Here is a 21309-nt window from a genome sequence, read left to right on the forward strand (position 1 = left end):
GTCTTACTTTCGTGGTGTGGGTACTATCGACTATTGCATACCTCTTACTCTTACTCGAATCGCAAGGAAGTGGAGTTTTGCAAAAAAGGAAACAGATAATAACTAGAATGTTCGAGTCTTACTTTCGTGGTGTGGGTACTATCGACTATTGCATACCTCTTACTCTTACTCGAATCGCAAGGAAGTGGAGTTTTGCAAAAAAGAAAAAAGATAATAACTAGAATGTTCGAGTCTTACTTTCGTGGTGTGGGTACTATCGACTATTACATACCTCTTACTCTTACTCGAATCGCGAGGAAGTGGAGTTTTGCAAAAAAGAAAAATGATAATACTTTTTCCAAGATTTTTCACTAGCGCTTCCTAGTGGCGGTAATTATAGCTTGTGGAAGTTAGAGTGGACTTGACTAAAAGAAATTGGCAAGACAAGTATTAATTTGAACATAATCTTAACATATTTCACAGTACGAAAAAGCGCCATCTAGCTCTGATTTTGAGAATCTCATGTTAAATGTAAAAATAACTAAAATGAACCATGTCAAATTACGTTTTCTACACTGTTTGAATTATTTAATGTAAAAAAACAAATTATTTCACATAAAAAGAGTTAACTTAATATATTTTGCAGATGATTTTACAAAGACCTTAAATTTTATAAATTTTAAATTTAAATTTATATTACTTTATACATACTTTATCTGTCGATCCCAAATTAAAGCCCATCAATTCGTTTCCGTTTTTGTTCAATGCCATAAATAAACAATTTTACACACAGTTTTCTTATATATTTCATTTTTATTTCTGCACATATAGTATACATACATACTAATTCATAAAGTTTTTTTTTTATTATTTTCTATGTCTTGCTGCTGCTTTGTTTGCTGTACATGCATCTTACACTTTTTGTTTCAGGGATGTTAGCTTTAATTCTTTTCGCTTCTTTTATAATTTAACGGCCACATTCGATTCTATTGGATTCGGTTTATGTTAGTTTTTATTATTACTCGGCTCACTTTTCTTGGGGCTGAAAGAGCAAGCAATTTTATTCTTTGGAATTTAGCAATAGCTTAAAGTGCTTTTGAAACGGAAAGATATTAAAAATATCGAGAATAGTTTGAGTTTTGCTTTGAATTGCGTAGAATTTGAGAATTCTTATTTCGTATTTTTTTGAGAGTTCTCTCGGCGATTGCATAATACTTTTTAAACTGTTTGGGTTTGGTTTGTATTTTTGAAAACACCCGCACATTTACCAGATACTAATGTTTGCGCGTCTTGCCATTTAGTTATTCCCCAAACATTTTTCGTACATATCTAATTGGGTTTTTAGTTTGTTTATATTAGTTTTTTTTTAATTAGGACGACGCTCCAAGCTTACTTTTCTTTGTCTCATATTATAATTGGTTTTTGTTAGTTTTGCTTTGTGTATTTAGTTAACGATATGTTTGGTATACAAACTTTATAATACCCTGGCTATGTTTTTAGTTTTTGTTTTTAATTTGGGATAGCTTAGAACAGCGCAGGTTGGCAACGTTTTGCTGAGCACGGGCGATTCTTATGCCACCTAAAGCACACATCTGACACACAGATCTAGAATGTTGGGAAAAATATTCGATAGCTATAGACTGGATGATACATCCAAAAGATGAGCAGGGAAATCAAGTGGCTCGCGAAGAATGGAGGAGTTACGCCTCGGGAAATATACTGGACTGGACACTGAAAGCGAAACAATAGCGACATTGCGATGGTAAATATGGAGTCCTGTTAATGATTAAAGTTTAGCCAATTGATGTACCTAATTTTAGCTTGTTTTTTTTTTAATATAATTTGCTTGATTTCTGTTTCGGAACATGACTGTTGTTTGGTAGAGATTCAGTTAAGGGGTGTATTTGTTTCTCTAAGTGGTTCCTGTGGCACATTCAAAAGATAGTTTTAGGGTACATAGGTATCTAAATCCTAGTCGATCTCAACCATTCACACACAGCACACAACACACTAACCAGACACTCATAATGTTGCACATGCACACTCGCGTCTAGAAGCTAGACATATACATACATATATAGAACTGGTGGCTAACTAAAATCGTAACTAAATCGCATTTAATTCTACTGGCCAAGGTTAGCCGGACTGAGCACCAATTCTGGCTCGAATTTGCTCGACGACGGGGACGACGACGACGCCGCTGCCGCTGTGGGCGGCGAAAGGAGTAGGCTGCTGCCACGCCCCATTACCGAACCGGCGGATGATGGATGTGATTTTTGGTGATCCGTGCCGGTGGTGAATGATGAGGTGGTCAATCCGCTCAGTACCACACCGGATGCGGTGGCCGGTCGCATTAGGCTCAGACTCAGACTCGTAACTCCGCTTGTTTCCAGCACCTGGCCGGGAATACTGGCTATCGTTGTGCTGGTGGATGAGGCGGTGGCCACCGTCGGAGGCGCCGGCAGCGGCAGCAAACTAATTGCTGTCGTGGTGGGCGGCAATGTGAAGGCAGTTCCCGTTCCCGTTCCCGTTCCCTTGCCGGAAGCGGAGCTGCTCATGGACATGCCCAGGGGTCCGCGTACCGTCGCCGTTGCGGAATAGGTGTGCGGCAGGGCCGGAGGCAGGTCATAGCTCGTCGGATGCGACTGCGACGTGGGCAGCCGTGCCGTGATGGTGGGCGTCGTCGTCGTGGTCGTCGTTTTGGGCGTGGCTCCAGTCGAGATGCCCGGCCGATTGAGCCGAGGTATCGCGCCCGTACTGCAGCTGCTGGGCATTGGAGCAGCTGTAGAAGCGGCTGTGGTTGCAACAGGTGTAGTGGTCTCGTTGCTGGCATCTATCAGGGATGTCTCCTCTAAGACCTCCAGCGAATCCTTGACGGTGGAGGAGGAGGACAAGGACTGCGACTTCGGTACCTGTTGCTGATCCTGCTGCTGTTGCTGCTGGCGCTGCTGCTGAAGTGCCACCCGCTGACGGACCAGCTTGCTGTCCGGCTTCTCATCGACCGTGCTCAGGGTGGTGGCTCTCGTTATCCTCGATGTGGCTGCTGTTGATGTGGGGTCTTTGGTGGTACTACTCGTAACGGCAGTTGTGGCTGTTGTACGTTTGGCAATCTGCTGCTGCTGCTGCTGCTGCTTCTGCTTTTGCTGATCCTGGTCCTGATCCTGATTCTGATCCTGCTCATCGTCACTCATCTCGCAGGCATTCAGAGCCGTCTGCAGCTTCTTCATCTCCAGTGGCGCATCTAGGAGGAATACGAATCTTCAGAGTTTGGACTATACAATAGTACAAAGATATAATACCACCGGTTTCCGGCTCATTAATGATCGGCACCACGCGATTGATGGCCGTCTTCTGCTCATTCTGCATGAACAAGGATGTGGTGGCTATCTGGCGCAGTGCCTCCATTCCCTCGTTGAGCATCTTGCTCTGGCTGCGTTTGTGCGCTATGGGATATTTGGGCTAAAAAATGCAATTAATTACTATAATAATATATTTAAAAATGTAGCAGCTACCACCTGAAAACTAGGTCCTCTTGCTATTGAAACTCTTTTGCTCTCGTTTCTGAGCAACGATGTCGTGTGATCCGCATCAATCTTGTTGCCGTTTTTCTTCCGCGTCTTTTTGCTAGATGAGATGCAGTGCGATGGACAGATGCAGAAGAGGATGCGTAAAATGCAACAGATCAGGCCCAATACTGCAGGGAAATAAAACTCTTTTAGTACATGTTCAACTGGCACTTGCGATTAACTATTTTATTGCCTATAAGAGAGGGGCCTATAAGTCTTAGTTCCGTGGTTTTGAAGCCCTTCTCGCCGGTGCCAACGAACGCGATGACGAGTCCCAGGGCCACCGTGCCCAGACCCACGTAGAGAAAGGCATTCGCAAAGGTGCTGGGACCCCGCAGGACGCCCAGGAAATCCTCATCGTCCGATGAGCCGCCCAAAGAGGCGTCTTGGATCTGCCAATGGAAATGGGCGTTGTCAGTATGTGATTAAATAAATTGCAAAGGGGTAACTTTATTTCATCACAACTCAAGGAAGACAAACCTAAATGTTTTCAGTCATCGATTTATTAGTAATGTATTTAGTACTCATAAATAAAATTAATTATAAGAAATTATTAAACGTAGTTTATGATGCTTCCTGCTTAGCATGATAATTACTCCATATATTGTTTACTTTATTAATTTTCAAGTGATTTCTGATGGTAATTAATTTGTAAGTATATATCTAGAGTTTTAGTGTATGAAAACATTTTTTAGTCAGTCTTCCTGGGGTCATCAAGTTTTTAGGGGCCCTTAAAGAATGACGCTAATATCAATCGGGTTCCAATGAAAATCAAAGTTAATAGTTGGATCTAGGCAATAAAGATGATGACTTGTTTAGATTTGTAGCCTGCTTCACCTAACAGATAATGCGCTGAACATTGAGAAATCGGTGCATGAAAGAAATGTGACGTTTGGGGGGAGGGGGTGATAGAAATATGGGGGTTACAATTAGAGGCGGCATTACGATTACGGGTAGTATGTACACGGCGGTAGGCGGTCCTTCGTGGTGGCACTTACTCGGTTGCGCTTCACCCAGCGTCGGTGGCAGGTGGCCTGCTGCTGCTGCTGATCCTGGACGCTGCAGCGTCGACCCCGCTCCAACCAGGCGGCACGTCCTTGGGCGCACTTTTCGAGGAGATCGGGAGTTCAGGAGTTCGGGAGGCCACAGAGGTGAGATCGTGACCATAACCAGGACCGAGTGACAACGATAGCACGGATAGCACGACGACGACAACAACACACAGAGTGGTTGCGGTTGCGGTGGCGATTGGGTTTTTGAATTGTTTTTTTTTTTTTGGCGGTGGTGGTTGTGGGGCAGATGCATAGAAAATATATACAGTTCAGTGATTAGTTTTGGGCTGTGTGAGATCGTCTCTCGTTTGTGGTTGAGGGGGAGTACACATATTGTTAGAATATAGAAATACATATTTCCAAAAGCATACAATACAACTCATCACAAGAGAAACGTCTAATGCAAAAGCAATCAAATTTGTTTGTCAAACGGAATACGAAATACGGAATTTAACACTTGGTTCCAAGAGTACTTTCTTGTCATCAATTACAACATCAATGGGAAACATAGTTGGTTGCCAATTTCATATATTTTAGCTTTCTTTTTGATTAGTTAGGGGATTAAACGCACATTGGAGTAAAGTAGTTAACAATTAGGAAATGGTAACTAAAAACAGTTAAACAGCAAGTAAAAGGATAACATAGATATATAGAGAGGAAGGAAGACATAGGTATGGAAAATATGGAACATCAACTGAAAACGAGAACACTGAAAGGAGTTAAACACTTAGATGGCAGATGGAGGGAGCACACTTCAAGACACAAGTCAAATATTTTCCATAACAACTAATCAGCATGCCTCATTGCAGCTCCACAAGCAGCTAAGACAGACAAAATTATTTTTGTAGCGCGCCCATGCAAAAATAAATCATAAAAAAATCCCATAAAAACCCAGATATGTGAAAAAAGTTTGTATTAAATTTGTGGCTAACCAAATACAAGTATGCCTCTGCAAAATACCTATTTCCTATCGAATACAACGATTCTGCAATGCTCCATTTTTGACACAAGATCGATTTCCCTTTCTATGTATTTATACATTTTCCGATTAAGTTTAGATTTATATAAATAGGGGTGAGGCACAAAACGTACCTTGGGGACTTATTGAAATTAAGACATTTAAGGTTGCGTCCCCTATAACTTGTCATCAATCAAAAAACACAAGTCAATGTCAGTTTAAATTGCACAGACAGCGAGTCATGGATGCCATCATCTACATGCCAGTGTACCTGGCCACCCGCGTTTAGATACACGTGCACTGGCCAACACGTAGACGGTCTAATGAGTGACTATACCCCTGGATTGGAGCCATCCTGCCTGCTGCTCCGTGGAGCAGTATAAACAAGGCAATGTCACTAAGCCAGCCACTAAATATGCTGCGTGCCAGTAATAAGGCAAATAAAACGACACACAAACGGGCTGGCCTATATATTCGAAGGAGCAAGGAAACCCCAACAGATATATATACATATATACTGTATGACTGACTATATAGTTGCTGTTTGAGTATATAAGTGAACATGATGGACTTTGTATGTAGCGCCACGTTTTCTGGTTTCGTTTGCTTTTCGTGTGCAAAATCGCAGTCACACAAAGCGAGCGCCAGAGGAAGAAAAAAAATAACCGAAAGCTGTCGGAAGGAAAGTGGAGAGAAAGTATCGATCGGCTGCTCCACATAACTATGGCTGGAACTGGAACTGTAACTGCTGTCCTGCCCTTGACTTAATGTAGGTGTAATCAACAATTTGCGACGCTGATTGACGAACACCGAGCAGACTCAACCGAAGGCCACCCTGGAGAAAGGCAACGCACGTACGCAAAGGCGATGCACGAAAGTAGGAGGTTTCCCCACCTCGTCGGGAAATTTCAAAATATTTGACTAACTTGTCTACTGACAGTCAGGTGTTGAATCCAGTGAGTGCAGGCGCACTTAGTAAAGTTACCACCCAAAATCGGCAGGAGATTACAGCATTTATTTGTTTGGCTTTATTGCTTTATTTTCTATGGTAATTTGGGATAATCCTTTATTATAACTTATAACAAGAACAGCCTTTTAAGGTAACTGTTGCCTTTTCTATTGCAATAATTTATCGGGTTGAAAAATGAATGGTATTCCCAAGAAGTAAGTAACAAATATGCTTATATTCCGCACTAATTTAAATAAGTAATTTTAAGGTTTATTGTCAGTCAGCTGCATTGATATATCCCCGAGGCAATCATTTTACGGATGCCTATCTAATATTCATAGGAGTTCGATAAATTATTCATATTGCGCATACGCCTGTTGGGACACGTGGCTTTTTGTATGTTTTCAGCAAATATTTGCCATTTAATATGATAAAGAAAAAACGCTGCCCTAACGCACACGCTATGTATTCATTAAACTTTCACCTTTGCCAATGTTCGATATTTCGCACAGCCAATTTGAAATCATCAGGTTGGCCAATATCTCTGGTGCTTCGATGGATTTGCTATTTATATGGGCGTCAGGCACCAAGTAGCTTCGCCTTTCCGTGTGTTGGGACTCACGCAATGCGAGGGAACAAACAATACCAGAAATGGAGGTTAAATAGAAATGTTGTAAAAATTACAACAAAGCGTCGAAAGTTCTTTCAATCGGATCTGGCTTACGAAGGCGTCAAAACGCTAATGAACTCCGCACACGGAAGCTACTGAGGGTAAATGGGTTAAGCTGGCTGTATAAAACTTAATGGAAAATCGAAAGATGCCAAAAAATCAGCTGCTATTTTCAGCACAATTAAATGCATAGCAACGTCGATAATTAAGTATAATTTATATTCTCAGTCAGGCGAAAATCTTTAAATTTGTTATCAAAGAACAACAAGTAAGACAATGGAACTAGAATTCCCGAGAAATGTTCCACTTCTCTGGCTATTTGGTAATATTTCTTGCTCACAACGAGATCCCTCATTAAACATGTCGCCGTCGCCATAATGCCCCTATAATTTATTATAATTAGCGACTGAAGGACTCACAAGCGTTATCCGCAGAGCGGTCACATTTATACGGAGATTAGTGAGGAGTGGGCTTTTCCATTGTTATTATCGCCATTGATTTTTGTTTCCATTGTATAACAATAAATTGTTTTGCCGCAATTGGCTGGCGGCGTCGAAAATTAACATGTACTCGTCATCAATTTCTCCCTGGCGAACAGGAAGTGTAGGCCATTAATGACAGCAATTTATTCGTGCTCATTGATCGACTTCGTCTGTTTTTCTGCTTCTGACTGGCTCTGCAACTGTGTTGGGTATGTCGATAATTCGTGATTCAATTAAAATGTATTTATCGTTAATGCTGTCTAATTGGTTACTTTTTGATGCCTGTACTGGTTTTTAGATATCCGGCTCGAGGGACCATGCCGTGAATTTTGCTAAGATATTTATAACAAGAGTATTTATTTATAAGGAAATGTAATAATTTTGTTGCTGTTGTATTGTTACTCCACTGACCAGATTATCTGTTCACACCCACATCTCTGTCTTTCGACAATTGAAAACAAATCTGTGACAGGACTCGTAAGGAGGCAGATGCCGACAGCCCCGGCGATTTGGCCCGTGTACAATTTTATTATGCAGCTGCTAGCAACGAAAGCAACGACTTGAGCCGAGTGGCGCAGAATCAAGTGCAAAATGCACTTGCAAAATCAACTAGAGGAGGGCAGGGGGACAGGATGTTCGGACAGGTGGGCCGAGAGCCAAGGAACGTGGCTGGGAAAGAAAAAAAAGTGCGCAGGCTAATGAAAAATGCAGGAGAAGCCGCAGCTGGAGCTGACACACGACCAAGTCGTAAAGAACGAGGTGGAAGCTAATGCTATACTGTGGTTAGACAATGCAGCAGCAGCAGTAGTAGCACAATGCAGGGGCACTGAGAGGAGACATTACAGGCAATTTCACTAAACGACACTGAAAGGCGCAGCTTTCGAGCTGCTCTTCATGCCCTTGCCCTTCTCACACTTCTCACACTTCAGCTAGGCCAAGTCCAGCCTGATGTGTCTTTGTTTCCGGCTGCTGTCCGGGTGTTTGGTGTCCGGAATCCTGAGGCGACTGGGCTCAAGGTGCACCACGGCCTATGCGGCGAATAGGCGGAGCTGTCCCGAAACTGGCACATGGCCAGGGCCACGGGGCGAATGTGTAACGGCTTTGCCTTACGCTCTTGGTACACAAATCAGCATTAAGCCAAGGTCCACAGACAGTTCATTAGGCCAAGTAATGCCCGGGGCTCCTCTTCATTTTGAACACTCCAAAGAGGCCGCAGCTTGAAAGCTCAATCAGGTAAATATGGATATAAGATTAAGCGGGAAATCATGTTACAAATCATGTTCATTTCAATACACCATTTTTAATCAAAACTTTTTATCCGCAAGAATGATAAATTCTTTCTTTTTCGAAAAGTTATAAATCCCAAATCGCTCAAAAAATGACTTCCTTTGCATAAGAAGCTTCACTGTTCTCAAACTGCATTTTTGCACACAGCTAAGTACTCCCTGCACTCTAAAAATACGCTCTGCTCATTTTGTTTGTCCCACAACTTGGAAAGCACTTCTAATAAAATTGATTTGATTTTAAATTCAATTCGCGTAAAACGCACGAATCGATGCGAGAAGCACATGCAACACATGGGGCCCAGGACTCTCAGGCAGCCAGTGGAAATCCCCAGCCAAGGACCAAGGACCAAGGAAACCAAGCGGAGAGATCTGCAGCCCGACTGGCCAACAAAACAATTTAAAGGCAAAGCCACAAAGAAAAGTGGCGAAGTTTTCGCAAACGGAACCCGGGAAACCGAAAAAGTTTGCATTTAAGCGCAGATTGTGTAATGAAATCAGACCATATAGAATACATACATATATATGCGATAAGAGAGAGCCAAGGGGAGAAACAACGCCAGTGGCACCGCAAATTAAAGTCGTTTTGCGGCTAAATGTGAACAGTGGTGTGGCTGTGTGGTGGTGAGCACCGGTTTTGCGGACTTGGACTTCAAACGGAAGCAGACATTTCTCTTGGGTTTTTCTTTTTGCAGCCGGATATCCGGCCATGAAATGTAAACGTCGCAGCCGCGTTTCTTTTGCCTTTGTTTGCCTAATGAAAATGTCAAACGGTCTGCCAGAATCCCGGGTTAATTGAATGCATGTGTCTGACTTTGAAAAAGCAAACCAGAAAGAAAAAAAATAAATAATGGAAGGAATAGTGAGAGTCAAGGAAATGGCAAAAGCCATCGATCAGCCGTCTGTTCTGCGCTCAATTTCACATTTCAGCGACGACACTATAAATCAACCCAAGGGCTGTGCAGAAAGCGCTGAAAAATATGCTACATAATTTGTTCGCAATAAAATGCGCTTAAAGTGCTGCGCCAAGCACAGAGGCACTCGAACGACACTCGACAAATTTTCCTCTTCCATTCCTTCAGTTTTTTGGGCGGAAAACAATGGAGCGGGACGAACGGAAAATGCATGTCGCTGGTTTTCGGTTCCGTTCGATTGCATTTCATTGCGCTGCAAAGTTTCGCCTTTTCCGGAGCTCTTACGTCCCTCTCCTTTCCCGCTGCCCTCCCTTTCATTTCATTTCCAGTTGTTGTTCTTGGCAAAAAATTGGGGAAATAGTCTATGGCAGCGGCAGCCTGGGAAACTTTTTAGCCACAAATGGCAGTAAGTCAAGTTGACAGAAGAAGCCAAGTTTAAGTCGGGCCCTTCAAGTGCACACACGAGTGCTGACCACAAATTGTGCAATTCTCGGCTGCCACATTCCAAGGCCTTTCATTAGCCACCGAAAATTGATTAAGTCCTCGACGAATTACCATTGATTACTTACAGCCACCATTTTTGTAACTCTATTTGGGCTAAGCTTACCACACGAACGTATACAGGTTGCGAGCGAGAAGAATCACATCGAAAAGCTTTAGGATTTTGTCTGCGAATGGGTTTTCAGGGATGGAAGACTTGGAGTTTGATGATATACACACTTTCGAGCCTGGCTTTGTAGATTGTTTAAACAGGGTTTCTGAGTATGGGCATTAAAAAAATGTTAGGTTCTCAAAATAACTGGCTAGCTATATCTATTATGACAGATTTGTTTGAATGATAATTATTTTGTAAATTAGATCCAGAAAAGAAATTGTATTAGAAATGTTTGTCCTTAACCTGATTTCAAGAAACTTTGCCATGACCACAAGTCAATAAAAATATTTGGAAAATATGTAGTATTAGTATTAATTAGGCATGTGAGGGTTAGTCAATAGGGCATTATTGCAGTGCTTTGTTCAAAGATACTTGTTGATAAACTCACTCTTGTGCTACTGGCAAAGCATTTTAAAGGGTGTTGATTTTGGTTTTTGTACAAAAAGAAATTGATAGATACCCCGCCGTCAGTGAAATAATCCCTTTTAAATGACAGGCCATTGGTACCCACATGTGGAAAGTAAAACAAACAGTGGAAAATAAATAATGTTTTTTTCTTGTTCGTAATTAAGCGCATGCGAGAAACGCACAGACTGCAAGATAAATTTATTTAAGAGTTGGCTGAGCGAAATTAGAGCGAGACCGACAAGACAATTAAAATGCACGCAGCGGAATAACATTTGCATTCCATATATAAATATATATATACATATATCTGCATATATAGACAGAGAGTACGGATAGAGCAGGATATATAGAATTATAGATAGAGTAGAGCAGAAAATATAAAAAAAAATGACGAGCAAGGTAATGCAAACATGCGAGAAAAAAATGTTGAAAATTATACGATAGTTTTGTTTGTTGTTCAAATTCCGGCTGTTTTTACGTCCCAATATGTTAAAGTTCAATTTGGCACACACACACACACAATTGCACGCGCACACACACTCACACAGTTACATAGATAAACATATTTATATGGATTTAAGCTACTAAACCTAGCACGCTACTAAGTTTTTTAGTCACACAGAGCACGGGCCACAGCACAAAAAGAGAGAGAGATATACATATTATATAATGAGATACAGAGAGAGAGAGCGAGAGAGAGAGAGAGCATTGTGATTACAATTTTAGACACCAATAGAGGAATAGAATCGGTAATGGATCACAATAACTAGACTCCTTAAATTTAGACTGTACCTAATTGGCGATCTGAATTTTCATTTCATTGATTTTCATTTTAGCAAGCGTTGCATACTTTTGGGTTGATTTCTTTTTGGGGGTGAAATAGGTGTAATTTAATGTCGCGTACCTGCGTTTGAAAGAAATGAATAGAAAACAGTGTTTAACAGGAGTACGAGTGTGTGTGTGTGTGGGTGTTGGTGTGGGTGTGTATCCTGTGTTCATTTTGGAGTTTTAGTGCGTGCTTCGCATTGAGTAAGAGAAAGTAGGAGAGAAAGTAGAAAGGAAACCATAGAAATCTTGTCTCGTGTGTGTGTGAAAAGAAGGGCTTAAATTCAAGCTAAATAAATTATAAAAAAGCAACGATTGAAGCTCGCAGCAGATATATATTTCCAGAAGAGTGCCACATGTGTCGACATAGATAAAAAAAATCATAAAGAAATTTACACAAAATGATTTTTTAGTGTGTAACCTATCATTTCCGGTACTGGCTTTATACATACTTTTAAGGGCCTTTTTAATTATAATTCAAGGCTAGGTCTGCCCCAAAAGTATGCATAGTAATACGTGCCAAATTTGTTTGATTTCGTCGGCTTCAATCCTTTTATTTTTTTTTTTTGAAAATTTAATGGATACTTTTCTTGTATGGTGATGAAATGCACTTGATTGGCTTGGCTGAGTGGGGCTCGAAATTTAGTTATAATTTTGGTTGGGTTTTTAGCCGGCATAGCTAAGTTCAAAGGCTTTCTAAACTACGGTAAAACATTTCCTTACATTGTACTTATAAATTGTATTTGTTATAGGAATCACGCCAACTCTGACTTACCCAGACCGCTGGAAATGTATTTGTATTTTGACTTACAGAACCCAAATCGAAAGAACGACAATACTCCCACCCAAAAAGCCTTTTAACCCACAGCCAAAATATATATGCTGTGTACACGTTTTGGTATTTTCTTTTTTCTGTTTTTCTTTTCTGCTGCCTTATTTGTTTTGTATTCTTGGGTTGTTTTTGTTTTTAGCGCTTGCTTCAACATGTGAATGTTCCACAAAAAAATGGTTTCGGGCCGAAATTAAAATGTGCATTTCAATTTAAGGCAAAAGTTTCACTTTGGCTGTCGACTCGACGCGAATCGGTCGGCATTGTCAAAGGGAAACAATTTTTTTTATTTGCATTTTGCCGTTTTTGTAAAACATTCAATTTGATTTTTTTCATTTGGATTTTTTGTTTTTTTCTTATTTTTCCAAGCGTTTTTTTTTGTTTACTTCTTGATTGGTTTGACTTTGTGGAACAAATTTCGCAATTGAATCAAGTTGAGCTCCTAGATCGAAAACGGGAATGAGAGGCAAGTAAGCTTTACAGAATCTTTTGGGAAAACTTGATACCATTTTGTTTATTTTATATTAATGCATTTTGCTTGAGTGTTTGTTTGGCGGTTGAGTGTTATGTTTTTTCTTTTGTGGTTGCTGTTGGTGGTTCGTTTTTGGTTGTTAGTTAATGTTGCATACTTTCTTTTAGTTTATCGTTTGATTGTTTCATATGTCTGTTGTTTTCTTTTGTTTTGTTGATGACTACAAATAATAAAATAAAAGCCAACAAATCAAGTAAGAAACCAAATGAAAACTGGTGAAACTAATTGATTGTTGAGCTAATTGAAATGTAGAGAATGAGAGCTCACAAAATGTATTCAATATGTAAATTGATTTCGATTGGCGGTTGGCAAACTTGTTGAGTTTCACCACTGATTTATGCTAATTACTTTGATGATAGTATGTTAATTAAACCGCTCTAATTTTACAAGAGTGACTAATTATGCAATTTATGATTTTTCTCATATATGGCGCCCAACGTGGGGCCCAAAGTTACTGAAATGTGGCGCCCAACGTGAGACCTTAAATTAGTGGTATTAAAGCGCAAGTTATTTCATTTCGTAGGCACTCATTCTCCGACTAGGCATGTATATTTAATGTGGATGGGCACTCAGTTCACACGATTGCTCAGGCTAAGCTGGCAGTTCTTGCAGTATAGTCGCTGGATCCTTACAGAAAACGCCATGGAGGGGTCGTTCAAATCAAAGCAATGAAAATGCTTGTAAATATTCAATGCAATTCTGTTGGTCGAAACCGTTTTTCTCGCTAGCCCTGCTTTGCAATTAATAAAATATTTAAAATATTTTATTGGCTTCGGCATAATGCTCAAACACACACCAATGGCAGACCAAGAAAAATATTTTTAATATTTCATGTGCAAATGCGTACTGGGCATTGTACGAAACATAACGAACTTAAGCGAAAAAATTTTAAATAAAAGATGAAACAAAATTGGCATATAAAAGGAGAGAAGCACAGACAGATGGTGGAAAGAGGGTTAGGTATGTGGGGAGAAAAGAGGAGATCAAATGCAAAGCATAGTGAATTATTTACAAGCATTTTCATTGTACTTTCAAATTACAACTAACTGCAAGACGGCAACGTAAGCGGCACAGCGCAATTGCATAGATGCAATCACGCAGGTGATCATTACGTTACACATATACAAAGAAACACGTGAGACACTTGCACGTGATGAACGAACGATAGAACGGAAATAAAAGAATTGCTTCCATATTTTTCGGTATGCAAATGAGTGTTTTCTTTTTTCAAAATGGATGCTTTGGCACTTACTTCCGGCGGTGGCGGAGGCGGCTGTGGCGGCGCCGGGGGCGTGGTCACGTATGTGTTTTTCTAGTTACGCAATTGGATTACATCGAGATTGGCGAAAGTTAAAAATCAAAAATGTAAGATACAAGATACATAATTTGTGTGATCTGTTTTACGTAAAACGTATGCAAATATCGGTAGGCGTATTTTACAGGGTGAAAGAATAGTAGTTTCGAGTAGAATGAGTGATAGAAGTGAGTGAAAATAAAGGTAGTGGAAAGTTGTTTATTTTGGTGCGTGTTAAGCAAATTAAAGTGTATAATATCGTTGATCCCTGGATCCTGCAAAATTCAATAGATCCACGGAACAGTCTTTCACAACTAAAGTCTAATCCGTGTAATTGTTTTTAAATAATGGCATAAGTGTGTCTCAAATAATAAATTAGTTGATGTGCTTTATATTTGTTATGTAGGTAATTTGTATTTGATATTTCATAGCTCGTTTTTGGTTTTAGTTTATCTGAGTTAGGTTTAGTGAAGAATAGTTAGAAGCACTTGCTTTGGATACTGTTGAGTACTACTCGACTAGTTAATAGGGTGCAGCGTGTGAGTGGGGAGAGCGCACTAGATATGTCTGATCTGTTAGTGGTTTTGTGGGTGAAGAACTACACACGTCTTTGATTATACTGACTTTTATTTATACGTTACATAGAGTTTAAGCAAGTGCAAAGTAGGCGAAAGTGGTGGAGATTGCTTTGGGTGATCAGGGGCCCTCTGTTGGGTTAGTGGGGTGGGGTGGAGTGGGGTGTTATTGGCTAGAAGGCGGGGACTGTGCAATGTTTCAACTACAGTTGAAGCTAAGTGAGGGTCTGGGTGATAGACAGATAGTTATTGGTTTATAGAAAGTTACATTTGGTGGGATAGAGACAGAAGGTTAGGCAGAGAGCTAGACATAGAGAGAGATAGTCGGATAGCTATAGAGAGAGATAGAGGTAGAGAGTCGAGCAAAAGCACTAATAGTTTGCTGAGAATTGAATAAAGGTGGTTAAGCTAGTTGTACAGCGCATTTAGTTGTTGGCTGGCAGAGCTCTTAGACTTGAAATATATAGTATCTATGGATATATCGTATATTATAAAATTGTCTACTGAGTTAACAGTTCAATTCAAGACTCGTTCAAAAGCGGCTCTACGTTCTAGAATCGGGTATTGTTGGGCACACGCTAAGTTAAATCCAATATGAAGTAAATAGATGGAGAAAAAGTTGAATTCTATTTAGTTAACCTAGCATAGAGTTGCCACACTACTTAAGAAAAACGTATGCTCTGATGGTAGGAAACTCTGGGGTGTTTCTGAACTCAAAATAGATATTGTGTCGAGGGCTCGAAACTTGGGAGGCTCGAATAGAGAAAGGGGACAGGGAGATAAAGATAGATAGTTGGGGAGAGAGAGAAGTACAGATCAGAAAGATAGTCAGATAGCTTGGGTAGTATTGGGTGGGGGTTTTCGGTTTGGAATGGGGGCTGGAAATTAGAATTTCTTTAAAGCTGATGATTTTCATTTGACGACTTTTAAGAAACTTGCGCTCTTTGATTTAGTTTGGATTCTTAGAGGGTCAGAGATTATATCTTTGCTTTACTGAACTTTTTTTTTTGGTTTACTTTACGGGGCTCTTCAGTTCAGAAGTGGACAGAGAGAGATAGAGAGATTCATAGAATGTGGTTTAAATTTAATTAGGTATTTTGTTTGGTATTTTATATTATTACCCATGACTCAGGTGGATAACGAGGAAATGGAGCTATTTCTTTAGTTGCTACATTACTAGGCAACTCAAGTCTTCCACCTAATTTTCGTAGCTTTCTTCTTCTCGCCACCCGAGATTTCGATCTTAGCATCAATGCGGCCTGCATCTTGGTGTTGTTTTTTTGTTCTTTTGGTTTACGGTTAAAGTTCTTAGTTTCTTGTTTTACACGTCAGTTGTCCGTTTGCCGTTGTCCGTTGTCCGTTGTACAACGGTGCGTATGCGTCACGTCAGTGATTGCGTATCCGTTGGGGTTGCGTTCACAGTTCGAAATCAATGAGATGACACAGGTTACAGGTTTAGGAGCTTAATAACGTCCAAAACTAAATGTCACGAGAAGTCAGCGCGTTACGTCGATCGTGAGGGCAGCATCCAAAAAAAAGGCGTGCTTTCAGTCCGGTTACGGGTTACGGTACGGTTACTTTCTCAACTTTCTCAACAACTACGAGAACGTACTGATAGGCACAAAGAGGAGGAGTATAGAAATAGAAGCAAAGAGTTATAATTATGTTAATTCTTGAATCTGGTTTCTTGCAAAACAGATCCCTATGTGTAGTGCTGTAGTTCTTGTGGTGGTTGGTTTTTTGGGGGGTTTTTCTGTAGCTGTGGCGTTTGAAAAACTGCGTCAGCCTCGGAGTCGAAGGGCTGGCGCAGTTGAGTGGCGGGCTGAGGATGGGCTGCGTTGATCGCCAGTGGTCGGCTGCTTTTCTAGCTCCGTTAAGTCGTTCTTGTTGGTTGGTTGTGTTGCTGTTGCTGATGTTGTTGCTGTTGCTGTTGCTGTTGCTGTTGCACTGTGTGTTTCGTATAGGCTGTGTTTTTTTCCAGCGGTGATGCTTCTGACTGCGCCGGCGACTCGTCCTGCGACGCTCCTGCGGCGAATCCTGGTTCATAAACGGCGTGACGTACGGGAATCGGATGATCGGACGTGGTTATGTCGTTACGTAGCGAGGCGTAACGCAACGCCTGGCCTTTTGCTACGTAGCGTTCACGTCTCGCAGCTTTGTATTCGTAGGAGATTTCATTTTCGTTTGGATTTTGGCATTAAAAGCTATAAACATTTATTTATATCTACGAATTGACCGTTTTCGTTAGCGCAGCGTTAACGTAGGCGCACTGCGTTTAGAATGTAACTGATTGCCCGACTTAGTCTATGCATTTTCTATTTTAATTAATTTTAATTGTTTGTTATTCTTCCTTGTTGCACGTAGAAAAGTCTTTGAGTTTAGTTTTAAGTTGATCAACTTGTTCATTTGGTTTTAGTTTCAACTGTCGTCGACTTAGACTAGTAATTAACGTTAGTGACTACGAAGTTGAGTTTTATAGTTCATTTCGTTTAGGCTACAATGAGAGAAGGCAATGTCGTTGTCGAATTTTATTGTTGAAGTAACTCTTATTGGTTGTTCAATATATATTATTTCGGTTCGATCACATTTGGTGCAATTAATTTAAGTTGTTAGTAAGTAGAAAAAATATTTAAAGCTTTCTTGTTTTTTTTGGTTTTTCTCTTCTTTTGCTGTAGCACTAAATGTCATTATCGCTAGCTATATAAAAGTCAAGCCCACACAATATACGCTCATTTTGATTTATCGTTCTGTGTCCACTGTTGCCATTTTCCGAGGCATAATTAACGTTGATTTGGATTATACTAAAAGTGTCTTTATTTATATTTTATTAGTTGATCATATCACATTTGTTGCAGTTTTCCAATTCATGGCATTCGGTTGTTTGACTCAATTTTCATTTGCATATGGATGTTATATTTGTGTTCTTTGCCGTGGCTCCATTTAAAATTTTCTGTTGAATGGATAAATAACTTTTGATTTCAATTATGAGTTGGATTAAGTTGGCTGCTTTATTACTGTGTGCATTGGTAAGGCTTTAAATCAATGGCCGAAATATTAAATTTTCCACGTTGTTATGAATTATATTTACTTTTGCATTGTAATTGTTTATTTATTATTGATTGATATATTCATGCTGGAATACCGAATGTGGAATGGTTCATCTTTTTATAAATTTAATTTGTTAAAGTAGCTGTTTGTGTTGCATATCCATATTAAGTTATCGATTGATGGCCATGAATATAAACGAGAATCCGTTTGCAAACAATGGAGCCCATGTCAATAAACCAAATTATTCATTTATGAAGATAGCTTCACTTGAACGCACCCAATGTACTCCGGCACATATTCGACTTGAATCAATTTCATTGCCATTGCCCCTTGTGAATGAAATGCTAAGACATGTCGAGTGCAAAGTTTCCAGGCCGTTGCAAATCACTTGCAAAAATCTGGTGAGTAATGCAAACATGGAAAATATTTATGGCATATAAGCCATGTAGCTGCCCTGCAATGCCATAATTCAAATGGCAACACTGAGATGAGAATAGAAACGGAAGGCCGTGCAAAAGTTACTGCTACTACTGCTGCAACTGGAATTCATATGCAAATCCTGCAGCGGCGGCAGTGCCGCAACGGGGATTCCTTCTTTTGTTGGGCAAGTGGAACAGCGACCTAAGCAAAACTGGCAACTGCGAACCGAAAATTTCAATAATTCAACAGCGCAAAGCGGAAAAAGTCACTCGTTGAACGATGCAGATGAAATTTTAATGAAATACAGATTCATGCAAAAGCCACACACGCTCTCAAACGCAGACACATTTTTTTGCACAGCCCTTGGTACAGCAGCGCTCAAGAGAATAGCGGCAATGATGGGGTGCTATCACTCTGGGAAAAATTGAGATATACTTCAGATAAGCACTCCTTCAAAGTGACACACAAAATTTTTATCTGTAGGATTAATTATTTCTTTTAATTTCACCTTATTAAAATATATCCTGCTGAGGCTTAAAAAAGTTTGTTTATTTTATTGATGTATTCTATAATCCGTATTTTTATTACTCTTCGCCGTTTCTTATCATAGACGTTTGCTAATATTACTCGTATTGTCATGGGCAGTGCTTTGTAATGTTTGGCTAAAGAATTCGCGATCTTCATATTGTAAATTTACAGCATGTTATCGTAAATTCGAGGAAGACTTTAAATTTGTTTAAAACAACATAAAGAGATGACCCCTGCTGTGCTGCCATGCAATGCAGACTTCGTGGTCGTTAATGGAGAAAAACATGACACAGGCGCAGCTGACATAACAAAAGCTGGCTGGCTGACTCCGACTGACTGGATGCAGCGCCTAAGAGATTGCTACATTTTCGCAATTAAACACACAGACGCAGCACTCACTCACACACACAACCACAGCATGGTAATGTGTGCGCGTTGTGTCCGTGTGTGCGTTTCGCTACACATGTTGCTATTTGGCAGCTAGTCGCCAACAGGGCAGCAACAATGTCACGCTGACAACATAAGCGCATAAAAAGATACTATGAAAATTAATTTGTGCACCATGATTTCGCCATGTAGCCAGGATAAAGGCGCAGAAGTGGGTAGGGGAAAGGATAATGGGTTTCGGAAGAGTGGAAATAATATATGAGGCTTCACTGTAAATTTCATTAACACTGAATTGCCCTATTCTTTTTGTGAGAAATTGTCTGCTGGGTGCCATGCATTTTATGGCCAATTTTGTCGAGTGCATTATGGGAAAATTTATACAGCTCTGCGGATAGGATATTCTCTTGAAGGATATTTAAGAGATTTATCCCAAGGGCACTTCAATTTCATCAGTATTTCCCCCACCCCACCCCCATGATAGATGGTCGATAATAGTTTAACCTTATACTTTCAATTATAAAATGTCATCAATCACTCGCCACAGGCGAGGTAATTATTGTAACTGTCTGTTGTAGTAGTCCACACAGCACAGCCGAGGAAAAACGTTACAAGAAACAAGGTTTTGCGAAAATTAAAAAATCAAAATAAACGTACAAGATATTGCCAGGACACTTTACCTTTAACCTTTTCTCGTGGTCACTTTGCAGGCTATTATAAAACATTATAATGTTTGAACTTATGCAAATTCAACTTTCACATTTCGACGGCCGTAAAAAATGCAGCTAGAGCCCGCAAATCAATATTATGGCAAACAGCAGGGACGAATGTGGCCAATAAAACCGCAGCCAAGTAGCCAACCACATGGCACCAAAATCGACTGTTGCTGCGTTGCAAGTATGCAAGTGAGTGCATATACAATCTCGAGTTAATTAATGCGAATGCCGAAATCCTCTGACTAGCGAATTTTTGGCACAAAGCCCGCCGAGTTGTTCAGCTGGTATGCAGCTGGTGTTCAGCTGGTGTTCACCTGGTGCTCCACCTGTCTCAGGCACTCGACGGTCGCCTTGTCTGCAGGTAATTAAAGGCGTACGAGGCGCCCCTCGACGAGGATTTGCATATGGCACAATGCCGTGAGAAATGGCAACTGTCCTCGTTGCGAGTCATGTTATTTGATTGTTGACAGGCATTGAGGCGACCGAATGTGTGAGTGTGAGTGTGTCTATCGTCTGCGTTCGTCCTGTTCGCTATTTGCTGTTTGCTCCAAATTGGCTGGCAAATTTACCCTGGCCAACCGCTAACCGGTGTTAATTGAGCATAAGTTATTGAGCTGTTTCGATGCGGAAGCAGGCTTCATAGACTCTACATTTGTGGCAAGGTGGGTTATTATTATTTAAGCAACAATCAACAAAATTAACAATTAGCGTATGAGGGAGCGGTCCTGTTTTAGAATAGCTGTCGTGTTCAGCTTTTTAGTTGTCAAAGATATAGTCAGAAATAATTGATATTCGTTTCGAAATCAATTTAAATGTGTCCTTTTAGTGCTCAAAGTTTATACTTAATTACCCACATCCACCAGAGCTAAAGGTTCTTATGAGCAAGTTAAATATTGAACCATTTGCGCTGCAGTTAAACGAATGCAAATCGATGTATTTATGTCATAAAACTCCACTCTTCATGAAGCCATTTTCCAATTTTGGTAAGGCAAATAAATACCCCTTTGGGAGCATAGAGCTGCCCCAGCAATTTTGGAGCTGTGCGCAGTGTGCAGAATAATTTGTGTCTTTTTAAATGATTTTTATTGTCGATGGCAGCGGCAACAATCAACAACAACGCTGTCCAAACTTCGAAGATAAATGTTGGCAAATGGAGATGGGCAAACGGAGAAAAAAGCATCGAGCCAAAATCGAAAATTAATTTAAATGCGGCTTTCTAATAAACGGAAAGGGTTTCTTGCT

General features: G+C 40.4%; 1 protein-coding gene across 3 annotated transcripts in view; it reads right to left on the reverse strand.

The window, feature by feature from the left end:
• Nucleotides 1-777: 777 nt before the first annotated feature.
• Nucleotides 778-21309, reverse strand: part of LOC6527519 (mucin-5AC) — a 39091-nt gene continuing 18559 nt past the window's right edge. The window contains exons 2-8 of one of the 3 annotated variants that reach the window (XM_015198218.3): nucleotides 16093-17921; nucleotides 14355-14414; nucleotides 4544-4651; nucleotides 3739-3937; nucleotides 3495-3673; nucleotides 3279-3438; nucleotides 778-3220 (exon numbers count right to left, since the gene is read on the reverse strand). In XM_015198218.3, coding sequence (XP_015053704.1) covers nucleotides 2103-3220; nucleotides 3279-3438; nucleotides 3495-3673; nucleotides 3739-3937; nucleotides 4544-4651; nucleotides 14355-14414; nucleotides 16093-16236 — 1968 coding nt within the window. In that variant the 5' untranslated portion in view covers nucleotides 16237-17921 and the 3' untranslated portion in view covers nucleotides 778-2102. The remainder of the gene's footprint in view (nucleotides 3221-3278; nucleotides 3439-3494; nucleotides 3674-3738; nucleotides 3938-4543; nucleotides 4652-14354; nucleotides 14415-16092; nucleotides 17922-21309) is intronic. The other 2 variants (XM_002088573.4, XM_015198219.3) reach the window with 2 other exon arrangements.

Source organism: Drosophila yakuba, chromosome 2L, assembly GCF_016746365.2.
Source record: "Drosophila yakuba strain Tai18E2 chromosome 2L, Prin_Dyak_Tai18E2_2.1, whole genome shotgun sequence".
Classification (NCBI taxonomy): domain Eukaryota; kingdom Metazoa; phylum Arthropoda; class Insecta; order Diptera; family Drosophilidae; genus Drosophila; species Drosophila yakuba.